Consider the following 19,416-nt stretch of genomic DNA (forward strand, 5'->3'; position numbering starts at 1 on the left):
CTCATGCCTGAGTTTGAAGAGAACCATCTGGATCACAAGCCTGAAAAAAAGGCATGATGATAGGAGAGGAAAAAAGAAGGAATTTTCTCAAACTTCAAACAGCTTCACTTTAACACTTCTCCTTCACCATAGCTATGTCCTTGTGCAGAAAAGCCAAGTGTCCACAAAAAACACTAATGGTAAAATTATCTACTCCTAAAAATTACTAATAGAATCAAGAAAGAACTCGATGAATGCCAAAAAACCACACTCAGAATACAGAGTCAATAAAAATAAAATATTCTTTAGGAATATGGCATAAAAATTAATATGTTTGAGTAAAATTGTCAAGAGAGACTAGTCCCATAGCTGAGGGGAAAACTGGACTTTTTGTTGTTACAGAAAATTAAATGAGTTTAAAAGCTTGCTACAGTTCAGAAAATAATCAGAAAATTTAACTCCTCCCTTAGAATTGATAATTCAAATGAAATTTCATTTGACTAACAAGTAGACTAACAAGTACTTTTAAACAAACCAAAATATTATGGATTTATTCATATTTCTTTAAGCTTCTTCAATAAAGTGAAATATCGCACATCAAAACAGAAAAGAATTATCTCAAAGCAAGGTCAAAGCATCGTGTTTTGCAAACACCGGAACAGAATGCAAACGAAATCTTTTATTTTGCTAGGCTTTTTTTTTTCTAAACAAGAACTCACTGAAATGGGCTTGCTTCCACAAAATGTCTTGCTTTTAACAAAACCAACATTTTTTGATAGAAAAACCTTCTCTCCTAAAATTACTGATTAACACTAATCATATTGTCTTTCAATTAAGGTGAAATTAGTAATTATCTACATACCAGATTTTCAGATTTATGTAGGCAAACATGTGGATAGTCCCCAATTGGAATATTTTAAAGCACATATATTACTTTTGAAAGTGAGAGTTAGCTTTCTAATTCATTCAGATACTTTTGAGAATTCAAATCTACTTTTATTATTGCATTTTGAACTACCCTTATTTCCCCCCCTCTCTCAGAGAATAAGCAGCAAATTCTCATTTTAAGCTCAACAGTTTAATTTTTTTAATTGTATTTTGATTGAAGAAAAATTGTGTTGGGAAGTCCTGGCAGCCGTGTCGCCGAGGAGAAGGCAGGAAAGCGTCACCGTTCACGCTGGGCTGCTTTTCATCGTTCCTCCTCGACAGCGCAGAGTCACATCAGTAGCCGGACGAACGGATCGCTGGGGAACGACGGCGATATCGGCGCGGTTGGCTTTGCGATGCTCTTGGCTTCCTTGTTTGTTCTAAACAAGTAATCCATCTGCTGTTATTTCCAGAAGTTAGAGGAGGAACCAGCAACCGGAGCTCGTGAGCTGCAGTCGCCATGAAGCCACCGGCAGGACTCAGCTGGCCGCTCTCCAGGTCATCCTTGCTCCTGGCAGTGACGGAAACCACGGCCGGAGCTCCTAGGGCAGCCAGCTCTGCTCAGCTATCTAGGCTGCCACGTAGCTTCCATTTCTGCAATATTTCCAAACACCTCAATAATTCACGCTCCCAAGTCCCAGACAACAGCAGCAAAGACAGAAAAAATGGTTTGCAGTTTGCCAAAGGTGGTTAGGCATAATATATGTTTTTTATATATATATATATATATATATATATATATATATATATATGTATGTATTTAAAATCAACTGTCAGTACCGCAGTAACTACAAGGAATGTCACCGTGGATCTCTGCAGTGAGAGCGCGACTTGCTACAACCACCTCCTGCCCTGTCTTAGGGCACCAACCACACCAGGACTTGCAGCCCTTGCAGCCCTTTGGCTTCTTCCAAGCACCAGCGGCAAATGTTGACTACAAAAGTATAGCACAGTCACATCCACATTGCCTGGGGTGATAAATTCCATGCAGTACTTAAATCTCCAAAAAACCAATTCTCTCTCACCTATTTCTTATATGCACGCTGGGTTTTTTTTTAATGCACATATTAGAAGTTTTCCATTTAAATTTAAAAACTGACAAGCTCTTTCAAGAGTTCTCTGATACAGAAATAAACGCTATGTTACTTAATGAGAAAACCAGGAGAGAAGCTCAGAATATCACATAACGCCATTATTATAAAAAGATGCTAATGGTTCTTATACTAATTAGCTACTTATTGATACTACCTTAAAAATTCCTTCTGTTCAATACACAGCTTAGTATATCAAGGCTCGACATCAATGATTCAGGTTTCCTTTCTTTATATCATGGCTTTTGAATAGCTCTAATCACAGTTAAAGTACTACTTGGAAAGCATTGAGGTAAATGATTTTTACTTTTGTCCAGGTAACTGGTTTTTTAAAGACTCTATTATGCATTTGCCATTAAATCATAAAGCTTATAGTCAGTAATTGCATGGGCCGCAAGCTTTTCAGCTCCATCAGCAAGCACTGATGGACTGAACACAAAATTTTAAAAGTACAAGTTGTGCCTTATTTGTACTTTTTCGTCTCTGTCCTGACGGAGACTGCCTATTAAGATTATTTGGTGTAGTGATGACACCTCTTATAACTGTAGTTAATATCACACTTACTTTAATCACTGGTTACCGCAGCTCTGTGAAATTAGGACACTGGAAAAGTCATGGAAGAATGCATTCCTTTTGCAAATGAGAAATTATATTTTATCTCTCAATGAACAATCCAATTAATAGCAGTAATGTTCAATACGTGGAGCTGATTTTAAAAGAATTTCTCATCAGCTTTCTGAGGAAAAAAATCCATTACTAAATCCGGGAAAATGCAACCAAATGAGCTATACTAAACCCATCTGCTATGTTCTATATGGATTTTAAAAGAAACAGCATCAACCTGAAAGACAGATTTTTGAAAACCTTAATATTTAGTGCACCAATGTTTCACTCGGTTAGGATAGAGGAAGATCCCTGAAAAAGGGTCAATGTCCAGAGACAGGGGTGGGGGATGCACAAAGCAGCTCCCTAACATGCAGGTCTGTTTGGGGAAATTACCCTCAAGTAAAACAGCATCTGAGTTTCTAGGGTACTGTTCACGAAATACAAAACACACGTGAGACACCACCAAACGAAGTTGAACATATTGCTCAATAAAAACACAAACAACTTAATGCAAATCTATTTCCATGCTATAGACTCACATTGCGGGAACTGGAAATAAGCTCTTTACCACAGTGTATCGCTGCCAGTCACGTCAGAAACACCTGGTAAATAAAACGTCTTTTCCAATGGCAGGTCAGTTGCACCATCCTAGTTCCCACAAGCACGGGGCAAAAGTAGAGGCCAGGGAATATTTGTTACTTTTTGGAGGCCTGTACGGTTGACCCAAAATTTATTTTTTCCCCTCCCCTAGAATGCAGTAAAGTCTGAATTGGGCTTTTAATGGTCTTTGCATGCCTGTGTGCATCTCACTACAAAGCCAGCGAAGCTGCAAGACAGTCAAGGCTGTCACCCAGCAGAACAACCAGGCAGCTCTGAAAATGCCGGAGACTTGCCTGCCTTTCTTTAGGTTTGACAAAGACGCACTCTGCAAAGCCACAACCTCTACTTGCTGCTTAAAGCTGTTCATTTTTACCTCAAAGAGCAAGCACTAAGCCTCTTCTACCCGTCGCAGACAAGGAGTTGTTTCCATTTTGAGAACGGGGCGAAAAAGGCCAGGCAGGGAGAAAGTCCATCTGGTGCAGCAAGGTCTGGCCCCTTTTTTGGCTTTCCTGTTTGAATTCCAGAAGAGAGCAACGATAAGCAATTTCCCCTCGCAACAAAAAGAATTTACTGACCTTTAGCTATGACTGAAAAGGAACATGCTGTAAAATATAACCATGGGGAGCAGTTAAAACGTTCCACGCTTTGCCTTCCCTTTCTGAATGCCTCATTTTGTAGAAAAGCACCTCAAAACCAGGGGAAAAATCCGGGTAGGAAAGGAGCTGTTATTCGAGGCTTGTGCTGCTTATTGCTCATGAAGCGGAGCGCGTACGGAGCGTGTGCACGCGTGCCTACGTTATTACAGATACACACAGTCGGAGAGCTTGTGAGGCACGATAATCTCAGTTATTGCTTTAGTATCACAGAACTGTATATAGCGTATCACAAAGGACGTGAGAACAATATTGTCAATTAAACGAGAAACATCAGAGACATCAGTATACAGTAACAGCTCCTCGGAAGAGTTGCTGGAGCGCATTACGAGTTACGGAGTAGCCACACGTGAGAGTCCAGGCTGCCTTCTGCTGGAGGTCCCACTGAAATCCGCTTTGGAAGGGACTGCTAAACAGGTTGCTTAAAACATTGCCTTTATCCACACTGTGTCCTTCAAAGCACATTTTTCACGCTCGTTTATTCCTGTATACTCTTTCCCCGATTCTCTGAGAAATGACCCAGGCTGCACCGACGTTGCATTTCAAGGTTTAGTCCATGCTCGACTCAAATCCAGCCTCAACCCATGTTCACAGAAGCTCTGGCTCGAGCACTAGCTTTCCGCAGGGGTTGGGGTGGGATGGAGGAGCTGCCTTGAGCAGTGTCGTGCCTCTAAAGTTCATTTCCTACTACAGCAATGCATGGTTGGGTTTAATCTCACGTTTTTCACTTTCACCAGTGCAGCAGTCTTGTCAATCTGAGCTCACCCACGCAGTCTGCAGGGCCAGCTCCCACGGCGTTTTGTGCCTTGACCGCTTTTCTGTTGGAAGTGGCTAGTTGGGAAAGGAATTGCGTTTTTTCTCAGGTTTCCTATCTCAAAGTCCTTCTTCTCATTAGAAAACACCTCCATCCACAAAAACTATCCAAAACTAAAAAGAGCAAATGACCCTGGGGTTCAGCTGAGAATACAGTGAATTTTTCATTTGCTTTTGTTCTATTTTCTGTCATGGAAGTTTTGGGTTTTTGGAAAAGCAAAACTTATAAATCAAATAAATCCTTAAACTTATAAATCCTTAAAATTATAAATCAAATAGTTTCCTACTTTATTTTAAAAAGTACCGCCTTGTTTAACTTTTCAATGGAGGTAGTGAAAGATCTGTTTTAGCGCTTTGTGGTGCCTTCCATCCAAAAAGCTCTAAATTTTAAAATATTGAAAGGGAATATTTTAACACTTCAGCTGATAGGTGTATATATGCAGTTCACTACTCTGTGAGAGTAAACTGATTACTCGCAACTTCCTATTCACTTACTGGGAGCCGAAAACTTTCTCTTTGATCCTTATTTTCATGGCTTCCTCCCAAGACATCTAAAGTCATTCTCCACTTACTAAATAATACTACTTGCTTTCCTGTAATACTCTATTTTCAGTGTTTAAGGTAGAAGGAGGAGGAGGAAGAGAAGGAAGAATAAAACAGGTGACTCACTCCTTTAGAGATAGAGCTACATGTATGTGATAAAGATCTGTTTCAGTCATAACATCAAATTCTTTACCCAATTTGATAATAACTGTTAAATATTACTATGAAATTGCATTACTATAGATGGAATCAGTCTTGAGGAAACTTTTTTTTTTTTAATCTGTAAATCCTGCTTTACTGGCATTCATAAAATAGAATTGAGATTTCTTTGTTTCTCCATAAACAGCTCAGCTGTATTTTTGCCAAGGGCCACTTACCATCACAATTGCCATGTTTCTAAAGCAATATCTAATTTCCTTGAAACAGTATTTGTTACTTGCAACTATTACTAATTTTAAAATATTTTAAGTAAATTGAAGATTAAAACTGATATATAGATTTGTCATTCTGAATATGGAAAGACATAAATGAGAACACAGATGTCACAGGTGATTAGCAAACAAGACCTTGTTGGGGAACAAGTAGTACAATCTTTAAGAATAAATAAAGTGTTACATTAACAAATGTCATATGAAATGAGAGATGTGCTGTTGCTTACATATTTTGCATAACTTGAGAGTAACCTATCCCATACAAGGTTTAGGCAAAGTTTGGAATACCAAAGATCCTCCACAGTCCCTCCCAACAGGGAAGTTCAAGTGCTATCATTCAGCCTGCAAAATACTATTGCAACTTACTGGTTGAACAGTGATTCTTAAGAGTCACTAATGACTCTATTAAGCTAATTTATAAAAGAATTGCTGTTTGACAAAGTCTTTCCATCTGAAGATTTTTTAAAAAATCTTTAGAAAATACAAAATATCCCCTAGGAAACTTAAAAGAAAGAGCTGAATTAAATAAATAAATAAATAAAAGAACCAATAACCTATTTTCTCAAGAAAGCTATAAGTTTTGATGATGCAACTTGAAGTTTTCATGTGTTATTGTGCAAGCAGCTTCTCCATCCATTTCCCATTTTGCTTTAAAAAGCATCTAATAGGATCCCTGAACTGCTAATGAGAGTGATGCTAAATGATGAAATTGGAAATAGAACTGGACATTGTACATTTCCTTACATTGTTTAACAGCCAAAAAGCTCTAAAAGTCAATTCTCCAATCAGCCCACCTTAGAATTACTAAATTCTTAGAATTTACTAAACTAGAAGTTCTAAAGATTAGGAAAAATTAATCTACACTATCCAGAATAAAATAATTACGAGCAGAAGAGAGATGACAAAAATCCATATTACATATATCAAGTCACTGCACCAACAGCAAGTTGTAATTGATTGTATTTGTGCTCAGTTTTTAAATGTAAAGATAAAAACCTGTCCATTTCCGTCTGACATTCAAGAGAAGTTAAACTAAAGAAAACTTACTGTAGATGGTGCAAGAAAAGGATCCAGTGGAAAGGTCTGACCTCTCTTCATACTGATTTAACTTTGATGATGCGCTATACATGATGAGGGCATCACTAGCTCACAACCCATCAGCAAGCAAATCATAAGGAGGTCAAAGGAAGGAAAAGGCCACAGAATCATGCATAATTTAGCAGTTTCATCAATAAACAATTCTTCAGGTAATATAGAACAGCACTGAAAGATGAATGCGTGGAAGCACAAAGGGAACAAAAACTTCGTATTTGTGCATGACACTTAACACCATCTTGGAAGCAAACTTAGAATGTGTGTATACTCCAAAAATTAGTAAATAATTCCCCAAATTGCATCAAAGGTAATTATGCATTAAAATATAGATATATGTATACTTATACTTTGTCCATTAAAGTTAATCCACTTGACTATGTCATGAGGCTCCAAACTGGGAAAACAAAGAAGGTAACAGAAGAGGGGAGTAACAGTAAATTTAATTATAAATTCACTCTTGGGCTTCACAAACTTAATTTTAGTAGCAGAACGGTCAACATAAAAGACACAAAAGTAAAGCCTCTGAGGAATAAAGCTCATTATAGGAAGGTGTGCAATTACAATAGTTTAATCAGACCTGACATAGTTATTCTGATGCTTTGATTTTGTAATAGCCACAAAAAAATTCTATTGTGTATTGCAGTCTGCTAGGATTTCTCCTACTGCAGCCATGAAGTGTGGTAAAACTAAAACTTCTAAAGCCTATTGCTAGCAATATATTATCATAAATTACTGGAGAACAGAAATGCAGAAATTGCATTTTGATCTTCCCATGGCCACATTTTCTAATCCGGTTTTAAGAAAAACTGTCATGCCAAATAAATTTCTAGTAAGTAATGCTCTAATGTATGAAACTAGAAAGAAATCATAGGATGGTACAGTTGGAAGGGACCTCTGGAGATCATCTAGTCCAACCCTGAGCGTAGCCCATGCGGGATTGAACCCGCGACCTTGGCATTAGCAGCACCACGCTCTAACCAACTGAGTTAAACCTGCCCCTAAATATTAATATGCAACATCCTACAACCTCTATAAATATTTTAATTTAGTTTTTATATCTATAAACACTCATTTTCAAACATCAGAGATACTAATCATGAATGAACACAAATTAAACAGGAAGTATTTTTGGAACAGCTATTTCTAACTTTTGTAGATCTTAACTATTGTGTATCTATTCCAGTCAATCATATTATGGTAGATCTTCTAAGTGCAAAACTTCATCATGCTAGATATTATTAAACAGCAAGAAAAGAGGAGAATTAACGAGAGTAGGGACAGAGTGAAATGCTTTACTGAGTTATCTGCTCCTTAGCTATGAGATGTTGATTTTCCTTTCCATAGTAATTTTTTCATTCCAAATGTCATAAGGTGACAGGCATAGGAACTTTTAAATTTAATGGGATATTACAAATGCAAAAATTTAGATAGCCGAACAAAGCAAACATTCCGGTCACTATTTGTCACATTGGCTAAACATATATTGAACAGGCATGCAAGAAAAGCTATTATACAGAAGTAGTGTACAGCAATACGTTAAGCAGTTGGAGAAAATAAAATGCAATTCTTTGCGACAAAGCAATGATAACAACTTTACCTTCTTCTCAATAACACATAAAGGAAAATAAACACTTAAAGAGTCAAAGAGTGTAAAAAGGTCAGTTATAAAATTAAATGGACCTATAAGAATCTTAGATAATCATTTCATATGCATTAGATTATTTACTTCTGATTCTATTGTGAATTATTCTCTGCTACCTATGGATTATTCCATGTACAGAAGATTATGCAGTTACAGGCACAGATCCACGTGGGTTAGCTTTATTGTTCTGAAGGTCCCCCTCATTCTTCCTTTCTTCCCTTTCAAGAGAAAAAGTGATAACATTTTACATCTAAGCCTAATCAGAGGTTACATATCTAATTCCTATAGTGGGAGTAGGCACTGAAGTGTCATTTATACCTGTAAAAATCTTTCCATCTTTTGAAATCACAGGACTTTTCCTATTCTAGATGAGAACTTAAGATTCCTTCTTCTACTTGATTCTATGATTCTCTTTTCTGAGACAAAAAGGCATCTATTTTGCTTCACCCTTATGCTGTCCTACCATACTATATGACGATCTGGCTCAAGATAAGATAGATAACTGTTTGTTACAACTACAGCTATGTATGCCATACTTGGTGGGTTTAATTTAATTTAATATATGGATAGGGATTTTTTTTGTTTTAGTTTTTTAGGGTTTTTTTTAGTTTTGGTCTCACAGATTCACATTTCAGTCTCCAGGTTTAGATGAGCAATCATGATAAAGTCAGCTGAAACTTGTTCCTCAAGCTCATTCTTATCACTTAGAACACAAAACTGTGATCTATCATTTATACATTTTTACCTGTCCCATCAAACTGACAAAGTGTAATATATTTAAGCAAATAACTTCATCTCTTTACTCACAAACCAAACCAGGTGCTTCTCAAATTTCAGTTGCTGGAGTAGATCTCACACACTGCAACATATATACCTCGAACAAAGGCTTTGCTCTATGATATGAGTGGGAGGGAGTAGGAAATCTTGTGCAGAGGTGTAGAAGGAGGATCAGGAAGAAAGCAACCTGGTTGGCGGACACTGGCACTTGGCAGCCCTCTTAGAACTGTTACTTCCCAGATGGTCTAGGTGATACATACCTATTAATTACATCACTATAAGCACTTGTATTTGGGGAGATTTAGTCCTTCTCCTACTTTTATAACCAATACAGTTAAGGCCTTCTGCTTATAAATTCTTCTCATCTCTTCTTCATTTTCCATATGACGCAACCAGTTTTCTCTTGGCCTCAACAAATAAAGAACAACCTAATGCTCATAAAAATTAAATGCAGCATTCTATCCTTAAATAACTCTGGTCAGTTTTGCACTGAATCAGGTGCATTTAGGAAAATAAAAAGTCCATAGAATATGTAAGAATAAAGACAGACATAATTTTTTTGCATGCAATGAATTCTTTTTAACTGCAAATCTGAGAAATTTGTAAACAGAAGCCACGTGGTATTAGAATGACATCTTTTCACATGGAATTAATCTGTTCTTGAATGCTGATTGCTTGCTTGTAGTCATCTATCGCTTCTTTCTTAAAACCCAGTTTGCCACGAATATCAGCTCTAAATTTATACATCAAGGCATCATTGGGCTGAATTGACAATGCTATAAAAAAATAAGAAATAGAGATTCAGGCATTTTTTTTACATTTTTATATGATTATAAAAATAAGCATGTACCAGAAGAAAGCTCATGTCAATACCCAAAATCTTTTCCAAACAAGCTTTCACAAGAGAAAACAGAAATCAAACTAATTAACTTTACATCAAGAAGTAGACAACCTTGTTGTAATATTTATACTCCAGATTTTTTTTCCTTTTTGATGCCATTTATGAACCCCACTTCAATTTTGTTCCAACAGCAGAAACTAACCTTTTCTTGAAAACAGGAACAAAATCTAAGAGCAAAAAACTAAAACATCAACTTTAGGACATGGCAAGGAATTCTTGGAAGGTAGTGGCTGAAATAATCTGCTGTTTTAAAATTCTGTGTTAGAGGAGATTTGCTGAAAATCAATCAGTTCCCTAGTCTAGTCAATTTTCATCATCTAACAATAAAAATATTAGTCATGAAAGCTACAAAGTAAAAATACAATTTTGACAAGCTTCACTGTGAAAGTAAACAGATTAACTTCTCAAAAAATCTGATACAAGTTACTCTTTCTGCAAAGGTCATTACATGTACAGTGAAGTGTTAAACAGTCAATATCAAAGTCACATTAATATATTTGGTTTCTATAAAATTCATACAAAATATACATAGCTTTAGTAACTGTTGTTGTTGTATCCAGAGTTGCCAAATCTGATGTTAATAGCAATGCAAGTAGTAGTAATGGGAGGAACAGAGCTCAGTTGTTTTGAACAAAAGGTTTGTATTTTACTAAGATCAGGACAAAATTTTAGCTCAGCTCCTGTTCTCCTTGAACCATGCCTACTCCCAATATAAAAATATCACCCAAATCACGTGAAAGTCAGCATTCAAAAGATTTGATTCATGTCGAGGAGCTTTGTAAGAACATACTCAAAAAAGCTCAAGCTTACAGAAGCCAAAGACCGTTTCAAAACACGTTCCAAAAAGAGCACATTCACGAAATCCCGCGTTTGTCTGTGAAACAAGCTACCTGCATGCCCTTTTCCAGGCATCTAGATTTTTCAACACGTACTCAAGCTCTCCAGACTTTTTAAGTATAGTGTTTTTCTACAACTTCTTGGTACAATTCCATTTAAAAGCAGGACTCTGTTCAGCTGCTATGATACACATTATGTAAAATACTTTCTTTTCTATCCTGCATATTCTTATTAGTTTTGAGAATGGAAAAAAGTAACAGCACATTTACTTTAACCTCCTCTTTTTAATAACATCATAGTATGTTCTCAAAGTAATTAGAAAATATATTAACAAAAATAAACACCTACTTTCTGAACTATGAAATAAAGCCAAGTAATTTGTTATCATAATTGTTAGTATGCTACCAAATGCAATCGTGTCTGGTAAATAAAGATTACCTGTTGAAATGTCTTTCTCAGCTAGCTCATATTGCTTTAATCCATTATAGAAATTTGCCCTGTTAAAATACACTGCTGCAGAGAATGGACAGAGGCAAACTGCCTTCTCAAAGTCTTCTTTTGCTTCTTTAGTATTTTTTAATAATGTATTTGTAATAGCACGATTCATAACAGCAGAATCATTTGTTGGGTCAAGTTGTAACGCCTTCGAATAATAGTTATAGGCCTACAAAATATATGAATTGAAGACAAAATACACTGTTAAAATTTGACGAAATGATTTATGTACAGATTGCAAATTCTGGTTTGTTTTTTAAAATTGTTTATGTTCATAATTCCTTACTTGTTCTGCTTAATGTTCTTTGTGCATAGAAGAGAGAAGCACAGCACCAGCATGTCTATCCACAAATAGGTCAATTTATCACCACTCAGACAGACTTTTGAAAAAAGGAGTGTATCTGTTTACGCTGAATCATAATTATAGTGCAAAAGAAATGAACTATGCACTAAATTCAACATGAATTAGAGTATGAATTTATAATGCAACACCTATTCTTGAACATCTTCATAATCAGACAGCATCTGGGAGCAGAGTAAGGAATCAGAGAAGCAGAAGAAAGAGGAAGAACAGCCTCTGGAAGACCGGTCATGGAAGAATGATACTAGACACAGAAGGAGAAGAAATTACATGACCACAGGAGAAGCCATATGCAGGGCACTGACCTTGAACTCCTTAGAAATTTCTGATCGAAGCCTAACTAATGCTCAAGAGCAAGAAGGAGTCTGACTCAGAGAAACATACAAGAATATTAAGTTGTTTAATTACAGATATCTACTTCTTTTGCTACACAAAGTGCAAATTATCTACATTTAGAATCTTTGGCCAAGCCTGTACGTAATGAACACCTCAATACACGAACTGCAAGCTGAAGTGCTCACAGATGCAAATCTGAGAGAGAATTAATTTCAGTAGATGAAACGTGCTGAAGCATGAGCACTGGCCCTGGGTTTCCATAGCTGCCAGACCACAAAGTTCCAATCAAACAGGAGAGTAACACTGAGACTATGCCCAGAAAGTGTGACAGGAAGACCGAAGGACAAATCAGTGCTAGAGCCTCCTCAGGCAGAGAGAAATAAATGGTCCTTGCCTTCAAGCAATTTTCAAAGTCTCTGCAGGAGGCATTTCCATATCGAACTCTTCTATTTTTGAAGATCTCCACTGCATTTCAGCAGAATGAGGTGATTTCAAACTGAAATTACTGTGGCAACAGGGGAAAGATCCAACTTCTTGATTTAAGCCTAGTAGCAGGAGATTCTTTTCATTCTCTTCTCATGGTGCAATAATGAATCTGGGCAAGTTATTTAATCTCTATTTGCCATACTTTACAGGGCAACTATAAGGCTTAGGTTGGCTGGTTTTACAGAAAAATCAGGAGAATTCAGGTACCTCCAATTTTTATAGATTTTTGAAATGCTTATCATAGTTGTCATTAATTTCAGTTCACTGAAATTTTACATCAATAATAAAATGTCCGCTATTAGGGCAACTATTCGTTAATAATTGCCACAGATTAATTCATCTCCAGTTAGAGGACAAAAACTATGAAATTCAATGAAAGAAAAGTTCAAGTTAAACATATTTATAAGTAGCTTGATACCGACAGCATTTACAGAAGAGTTCTGAAGATGGTATAAAGAAACTTACTTGTGAAAACTGGCGATTATGGAAGTAGATATTTCCTGCATTGAAATAGGCTAAGGCATAGTCAGGGTCAACAGAAATTGCATGTTGATAGTCCCTCATAGCACAGGATAGGTATCCCATACACTGATTGATAACACCCCGATTTGTTAGCAGTGGAGCAGTGGTAGTGAGCTGAAAACAATAGCAGACATATGCTTATTTAGAAAAAGTTCACACTTCTACAGTAACTTTGTTTCTCAAAGATACATTCATTAAAAATGCAAATGCACCACCTAATACAAATTGTCAACTACTCATATACAGTATTAGCCAGCTTTACAACAACAGGTTCATTCTAGTAAAATCACTTTAAGCTAGCATTTACCTTTAATGCAGCATTTGTATCTTGAAATGCAGCAAAAGTTTCGCCCATCTGAAGACAGACTGAAGCTCGTCCATCATAGGCAGCATGGCATTTTGGATCAATGCCAATAGCAATTGTAAATTGGTTCCAAGCTTTTTGAAATTTTCCAAGAGCCTAAAATGAATTGCAGTACGTCCACAAGAGTAAGTATATGAAATGCCAAACAGGGCCCCACTCTGGGCTACGCCCCCATACCTGAGATGTCTAATTCCAACCTGTATCCTGTTACTTATGAAGGTAGTCACTATAGGTTTTTCTATTACTTAGTACTTCATAAAGCACTGCAAAAGCATTAATTAGAAATCAAGTGCATGGGCAAAGCCGTAAAAGGAAATTTGCATAAAATCTACCCAAGATGACCCAAAACAGGTCACTAACATTAGTCCCTCACTGGCAAAAATTAATTCACAACAGTCAAAATTCAAGACTTTTCAGACAGGCAGGTATAATAAAGCACAGTAGGAAAATCATAAGAATTAGACATGGAGAAAAAAAATGTCAAGCATATCACACACCTCTCTGTTAATGCAGGACTGCTCATTTTTGAATGTAGTTAAGTAGTTTTCAGAGATCATTATACATATGTCCTTTTCCAAGGGATTTTAACAAATTAGTTAGCATTGTATTTTGTAAGATTTTTTTTTTTTACATAGATTTGTCAACATTTTGGCCACTTTTTATGTCAATAAATAGCTCCTATACAAAAAAATCACTGTACTTAGTTGATTAGAGCACCATATATGTGAATCAAATGAGTGTGAGGTTCATAGAATCATAGAAGCAGTAAGGTTGGAAGGGATCTCTGGAGATCATCTAGTCCAACCTCCCTGCTCAGTAGCATCACCTAGAGCATGTTAGACGGGGTTGCATCCAGGCAGGCCTCGAAGATCTCCAGAGACAGAGACTCCACAACCTCTCTGGGCAACCTGTTCCAGTGCTCCTTCACTCTCACGGGGAAGAAATTCCTCCTCATATTCAGACGGAACTTCCTGTAGTGCAATTTCTGCCCATTGCCTCTTGTCCTGTCACACAGGACAACTGAAAAGAGTTTGTCCCCATCCCCTTGACACCCTCCCTTCAGGTACTTGTCCACATTGATAAGATCCCCCCTCAGTCTTCTCTTCCCCAGGCTGAAGAGGCCCAGCTCTCGCAGCCGTTCCTCATAGGGCAGGTGCTCCAGCCCTCGGATCATCTTTGTAGCCCTACGCTGGACTCTCTCCAGTAACTCCATGTCACTCTTGTACTGGGGAGCCCAGAACTGGACACAGTACTCGAGATGAGGCCTCCCCGGGGCTGAGGAGAGGGGCAGGATCACCTCCTTCAACCTACTGGCAACACTCTTCCCAATGCACCCCAGGAGACCATTGGCCTTCTTGGCCACAAGGGCATTGCTGGCTCATGGTCAACCTGTCATCCACCAGCACTCCCAGGTCCTTCTCTGCAGAGCTGCTCTCCAGCAGGTCAGCCCCCAGCTTGTACTGGTGGCTTGGGCTATTTCTCCCTAGGTGCAGGACTCTGCACTTGCCCTTGTTGAACCTCAGGAGGTTCCTCTCTGCCCAACTCTCCAGCCTGTCCAGGTCTCTCTGAATGGCAGCATAGCCCTCAGGTGTGTCAGCCACTGCTCCCAGCTTGGTGTCATCAGCAAACTTGCTGAGTAGACACTCCGTCCCCTCATCCAGGTCATTGATGAAGAAGTTGAACAGGATGGGGCCCAGTACTGAGCCCTGGGGGACGCCACAAGCCACAGGCCTCCAACTAGACTCCACACCACTGATGACGACCCTCAGGGCTCTGCCTTTCAGCCAGTTCTCAATCCACCTCACTGTCCACTTGTCTTACCCACACTTCCTGAGCTTATCTAGGAGGATATTATGGGAGAGAGTGTCAAAAGCCTTGCTGAAGTCAAGGTACACAACGTCCACTGCTCTGCCCTCATCTACCCAGCCAGCCGTGCCATCATAGAAGGCTATCAGATTGGTTAAGCAGGATTTCCCCTTGGTGAATCCATCCTGGCTACTCCTGATCACCTTCTTCTCTTCTGTATGTCTGCAGATGACATCCAGAATGAGCTGTTCCATCACCTTTCCAGGAATGGAGGTGAGGTTGACTGGCCTATAGTTGACTGGGTCCTCCTTCTTGCCCTTCTTGAAGACTGGAGTGACAAGTTACTTGATAAGACATTATTAAAGAACAAATCTCCAAAAAGATTGGGCACAAATGTGAAAAGAGAATAATTTAAAAAGAAAGGAGACTAAGATCTACATTAAGTGTATGGATTATTTTATCCTGTTGATCCCTTAGATGTTTTCTGTTGTATAAATATATACATACAAAAATAATATTATTTTCTTTGATTACATATATTACTTATAATGAATTTTGGTGTTACCTGCAAGTTATATCCTAAGCAAATTCTGGCTTTCAGACACTTCGGATTCAGGTGAAGCGCTTTCAAGAAATCTTTCTGTGCTTGTTTACGATCAGCCTCAGGTCTGCTTTCCATGTATGAATTTCCTCTTCCAACGTAGGCATCCACAGAAACAGGATCTAGTTTGAGAACCTGATTAAATGCTCTCACAGCTTCTTCAAACTCATTAAGTCTAAAAATAGATATATTCATGATTATTAGCTCTGTTTACCTTTTTAGTAATTTTATAAATGAGTTTCTCAACTTATGAATGATCAGCAAGTACTACTACATAATTACCTCAGAAAATAGCTCAATTCTTATGAGGTACAAAATTTTTTATTTCCCTTAGTTTTACTTTCTATATGTGCTCCTTGATGTTTATTAGATCAGTGAAGGCAGTTACCCTAAAATCTTGCAAACTCCAGTTTGAAATCCTTGGCCCAATGAAGAAAACAGCAAGTCTCACTAGCTTTTGCTGGGCCAATATTTTACTTTTTCAACATTTGTACACAGCAGATTCTAATGTAGACTTTAGCTGAGTCATTCATGCTGTCCAAATGTCATGACCACACATGCTTTTTGGTTAGTCTGTTCAGACACAGCTGTTTCAACCATAAATAATTTGCTTCTAATATAAGCTTCTCTCTGTTTTTTCTCACATCAGCTCTTGAGCACATCAAAACTATGATAATTTTGCAGGGTAAAAGCAGTTGATGCTCAGGCATAGACCATTTTGGTCTGAAAGCAGGCCAACTGTAGAATTCTGTCCTTAGATAAAGACACAAAACTTAACACATTTAGGGTATACCAGCAAGGAGTAAAAAAGTATTAAACAAGTTAAATGTCAATGAATGCTAGTAGATATCTTCACGTATAAAATTTTAATATGTCAAAGTACAAAGGTACAAAGTACATGCCCTAACAACAGGCATACTAACACAAGAATTTTGATGCTAAAATCCTGAATACATCCATCCCCACACTGCCTCAGCAGCAACAGGGTTCTGCAGTGATAAAACAGATAAAACTAAACTAGCTGGCATTTAGCTATTAAAATTTCCTTTATAGCACAGTTATTATCTCACAAGACACTCATCTATGGACTCCAGCTGTCACTATGATAAGTGGACTAAAATACTGATGTACTTAATTCTTCCAAATTGTATCTATTTTAATGATTTAACAGATTTATTTTAATCTTTCAAAATAAATTTAATTTTGATGAAACTATTCCTCAGAACGTCAAAATAAAAAAAATCATGCAAGGACAATCACTGAGGCTTTTGCTTTGCCTTAAAGCACAAACTGCAGATCTAATCCTAACTAATTCTGAACAAACTAACACAACTTTATATTACTTCCAATCCCCTTCAAGGGTAGGGATTTATATCTCTGTTTACTTCTCATAATTCTTCATTCTTCAGTCCTTCTCTTAGATTTATTTTATTGCCCTATTTCTTTCCAATTCTGCCATGAACATATAATTGCTAGTAACAGAAGTCCCCAAAAGGGGGAGAGGGAGCCTAATTTTAAGTAAACTTGAAAAATACCTAATTTATTCTTTTTCCCATTCATTTTAGCCACTCACCCTTCTTCCAGTTCTCAGTGTGCTGCAGTATCAAGTTCAGCAGTTGCTCCCTATCCCTACTCTGCATTAAACAAAACCACCCATCTTACCTGTGATAGCAGATCCCAATAGCTTGGAAGATCTGGCTATCAAATGGACTATGCAGTGTTGCTGCTTTGAAATCCTGAAAAGAAGAGATATTAAAACATATAAATTTGTATTGTTTCACTTCACTTAAAATTATGGTCTTAGCAAAACAATTTTATATTTTTATCTGAAAAGGGAGATGACTTCTGACACTACATTACACTTTTAAGAGAACAGGAAATGTATTAAATTGTAAAAACTGTTATCATACTTAATGTCCAAGATTTTAATAAAATAAAATCTTTCAAATTATGTGAGATCATATTTCCCAGGAAACTAGAGGCATCATTTTCATAAAAAAAAATCCAGAAGTGTTGTTTGTTTGTTTAATAGAAATACCTTATCTAAATTGTTATTTTTACGCATACATACTGAACACCTATTCAGCTACACACCATTTCATTCAAACTGCTCCAGTAATAAAATTATCTAGTTACTTTCATGATGGCATTTTTATTATAAATCACTGTTTTCAAGACTTGACTTTTCCTTTTACTAACATTCAGACCATTTGTCAAAATCCGCAGGTGTTTCCGAAATCAGACAGGAACATTTCAGTTATGAACAAGAAAGCACTTTAGTCTCCGCACAGCAAAGCGGTCAGTATGTAGTAAGCCGTTTATCTGATGTATCCACTGAATTGCAGCTACGAACTCAATTTTTGTTTGTTCAAATTAGTATTGTAAAGTAATATGTCTGCCTCTGAAAAACTACTGAGGCACACTGCTCCAATCCACCAAAGCCTTTCAAAAGGGTTCCCAACCAAGCTAAGAGGAATCTTTGCACGTGCAGTCTGAACTAGACACTCTGCTCTGTGTGCAGAGCAGAGCAAAAGCAGCATCAAAGTTCCAAAGACCGGGTTTGGTCTTTGGCTGCTACCCCGACAGGTTGCTCCATACTTCACAGAACGGACCAAGACAGGCACCTCCATTTAGCAATTCAGTTCTTCTACAGACTAAATCATACTCTTTCCTGTTTCTTCCAGTGCACCCAATTCATGTTGGAATATACTCAATTCAATTAGCATGAATCCATGCTTAAACAATAATATCCTAATTCAACAAGCACTATACAATATGCAGATATTTACTTCTTGCAGTAACATCTGACAAAACTAATTGGCACACAAACCATTCTCAAGCACATTTATAATCTCCGTTTCTTTTCTTAAATTAGCTAAAGTTTTCGTGTCTGTTATTCAACTACCATTTTGCAAATTTGTCTTCTCTACAATTCTCTCCAAGAACTTTTTGCTGATTCTGCTGGTTCTGCCCCATTACCGCAATTCCCCAGTCTCCTTTCCTTGCCCCTTGTGCATCACCTTGCACCATCTCAGTCTCTTATCTGAGCTATTCTGATCAAATGCATCTTGAAGCATGGGCGAGAGGGACAAAGCAACAGCCCTATTTCACTTATTTCTACGCAAGGTCTATCAACCGCAAAGGGCTTTTGTCGTGTATTTCCAATGGAACATTTCTGGGTCACTGGAATGGGATTCATATTCATTTTTCAATCTATATTTGGAGATAAGAAATATTACTCTATTTTAACTGCCTACACTGAAATTCTTGGTAACATATAACAAAGATATCAAAGTTTACAGTTGTTATTCTGCAATGGAGGCAACAAATGCCTCCATTTTTATCAGCTATATTTAAAAAAAAAAACACTCTGCTTTAAAGGAAAGAAAAATTCAAACTTTTTAAAAAGTTAAAATACTTAAACTTAAAAAAATAAGAAAAAACATGTTTGAAAGAGTGATGTTTAGCACTGTTAGGTTTGAAACCTGCTATTGCTACACCAGATGGAGTCTCAGTGAAAGTCACCTCAGTTGTGAGTCATTCAGGATCA

At 37.3% G+C, this 19,416-nt stretch overlaps 1 protein-coding gene across 1 annotated transcript in view; it reads right to left on the reverse strand.

Moving 5' to 3' along the window:
* Positions 1-9,551: 9,551 nt before the first annotated feature.
* The window catches only part of TTC6 (tetratricopeptide repeat domain 6), a 53,169-nt gene continuing 43,304 nt past the window's right edge, over positions 9,552-19,416 (reverse strand). The window contains exons 25-30 of the mRNA XM_062576190.1: positions 17,529-17,602; positions 15,831-16,041; positions 13,403-13,555; positions 13,039-13,209; positions 11,334-11,559; positions 9,552-9,933 (exon numbers count right to left, since the gene is read on the reverse strand). Of these exons, the coding sequence (XP_062432174.1) occupies positions 9,797-9,933; positions 11,334-11,559; positions 13,039-13,209; positions 13,403-13,555; positions 15,831-16,041; positions 17,529-17,602 (972 nt within the window). The 3' untranslated portion in view covers positions 9,552-9,796. The remainder of the gene's footprint in view (positions 9,934-11,333; positions 11,560-13,038; positions 13,210-13,402; positions 13,556-15,830; positions 16,042-17,528; positions 17,603-19,416) is intronic.

The sequence above is a fragment of the Rhea pennata genome, chromosome 5, assembly GCF_028389875.1.
Source record: "Rhea pennata isolate bPtePen1 chromosome 5, bPtePen1.pri, whole genome shotgun sequence".
Lineage (NCBI taxonomy): Eukaryota > Metazoa > Chordata > Aves > Rheiformes > Rheidae > Rhea > Rhea pennata.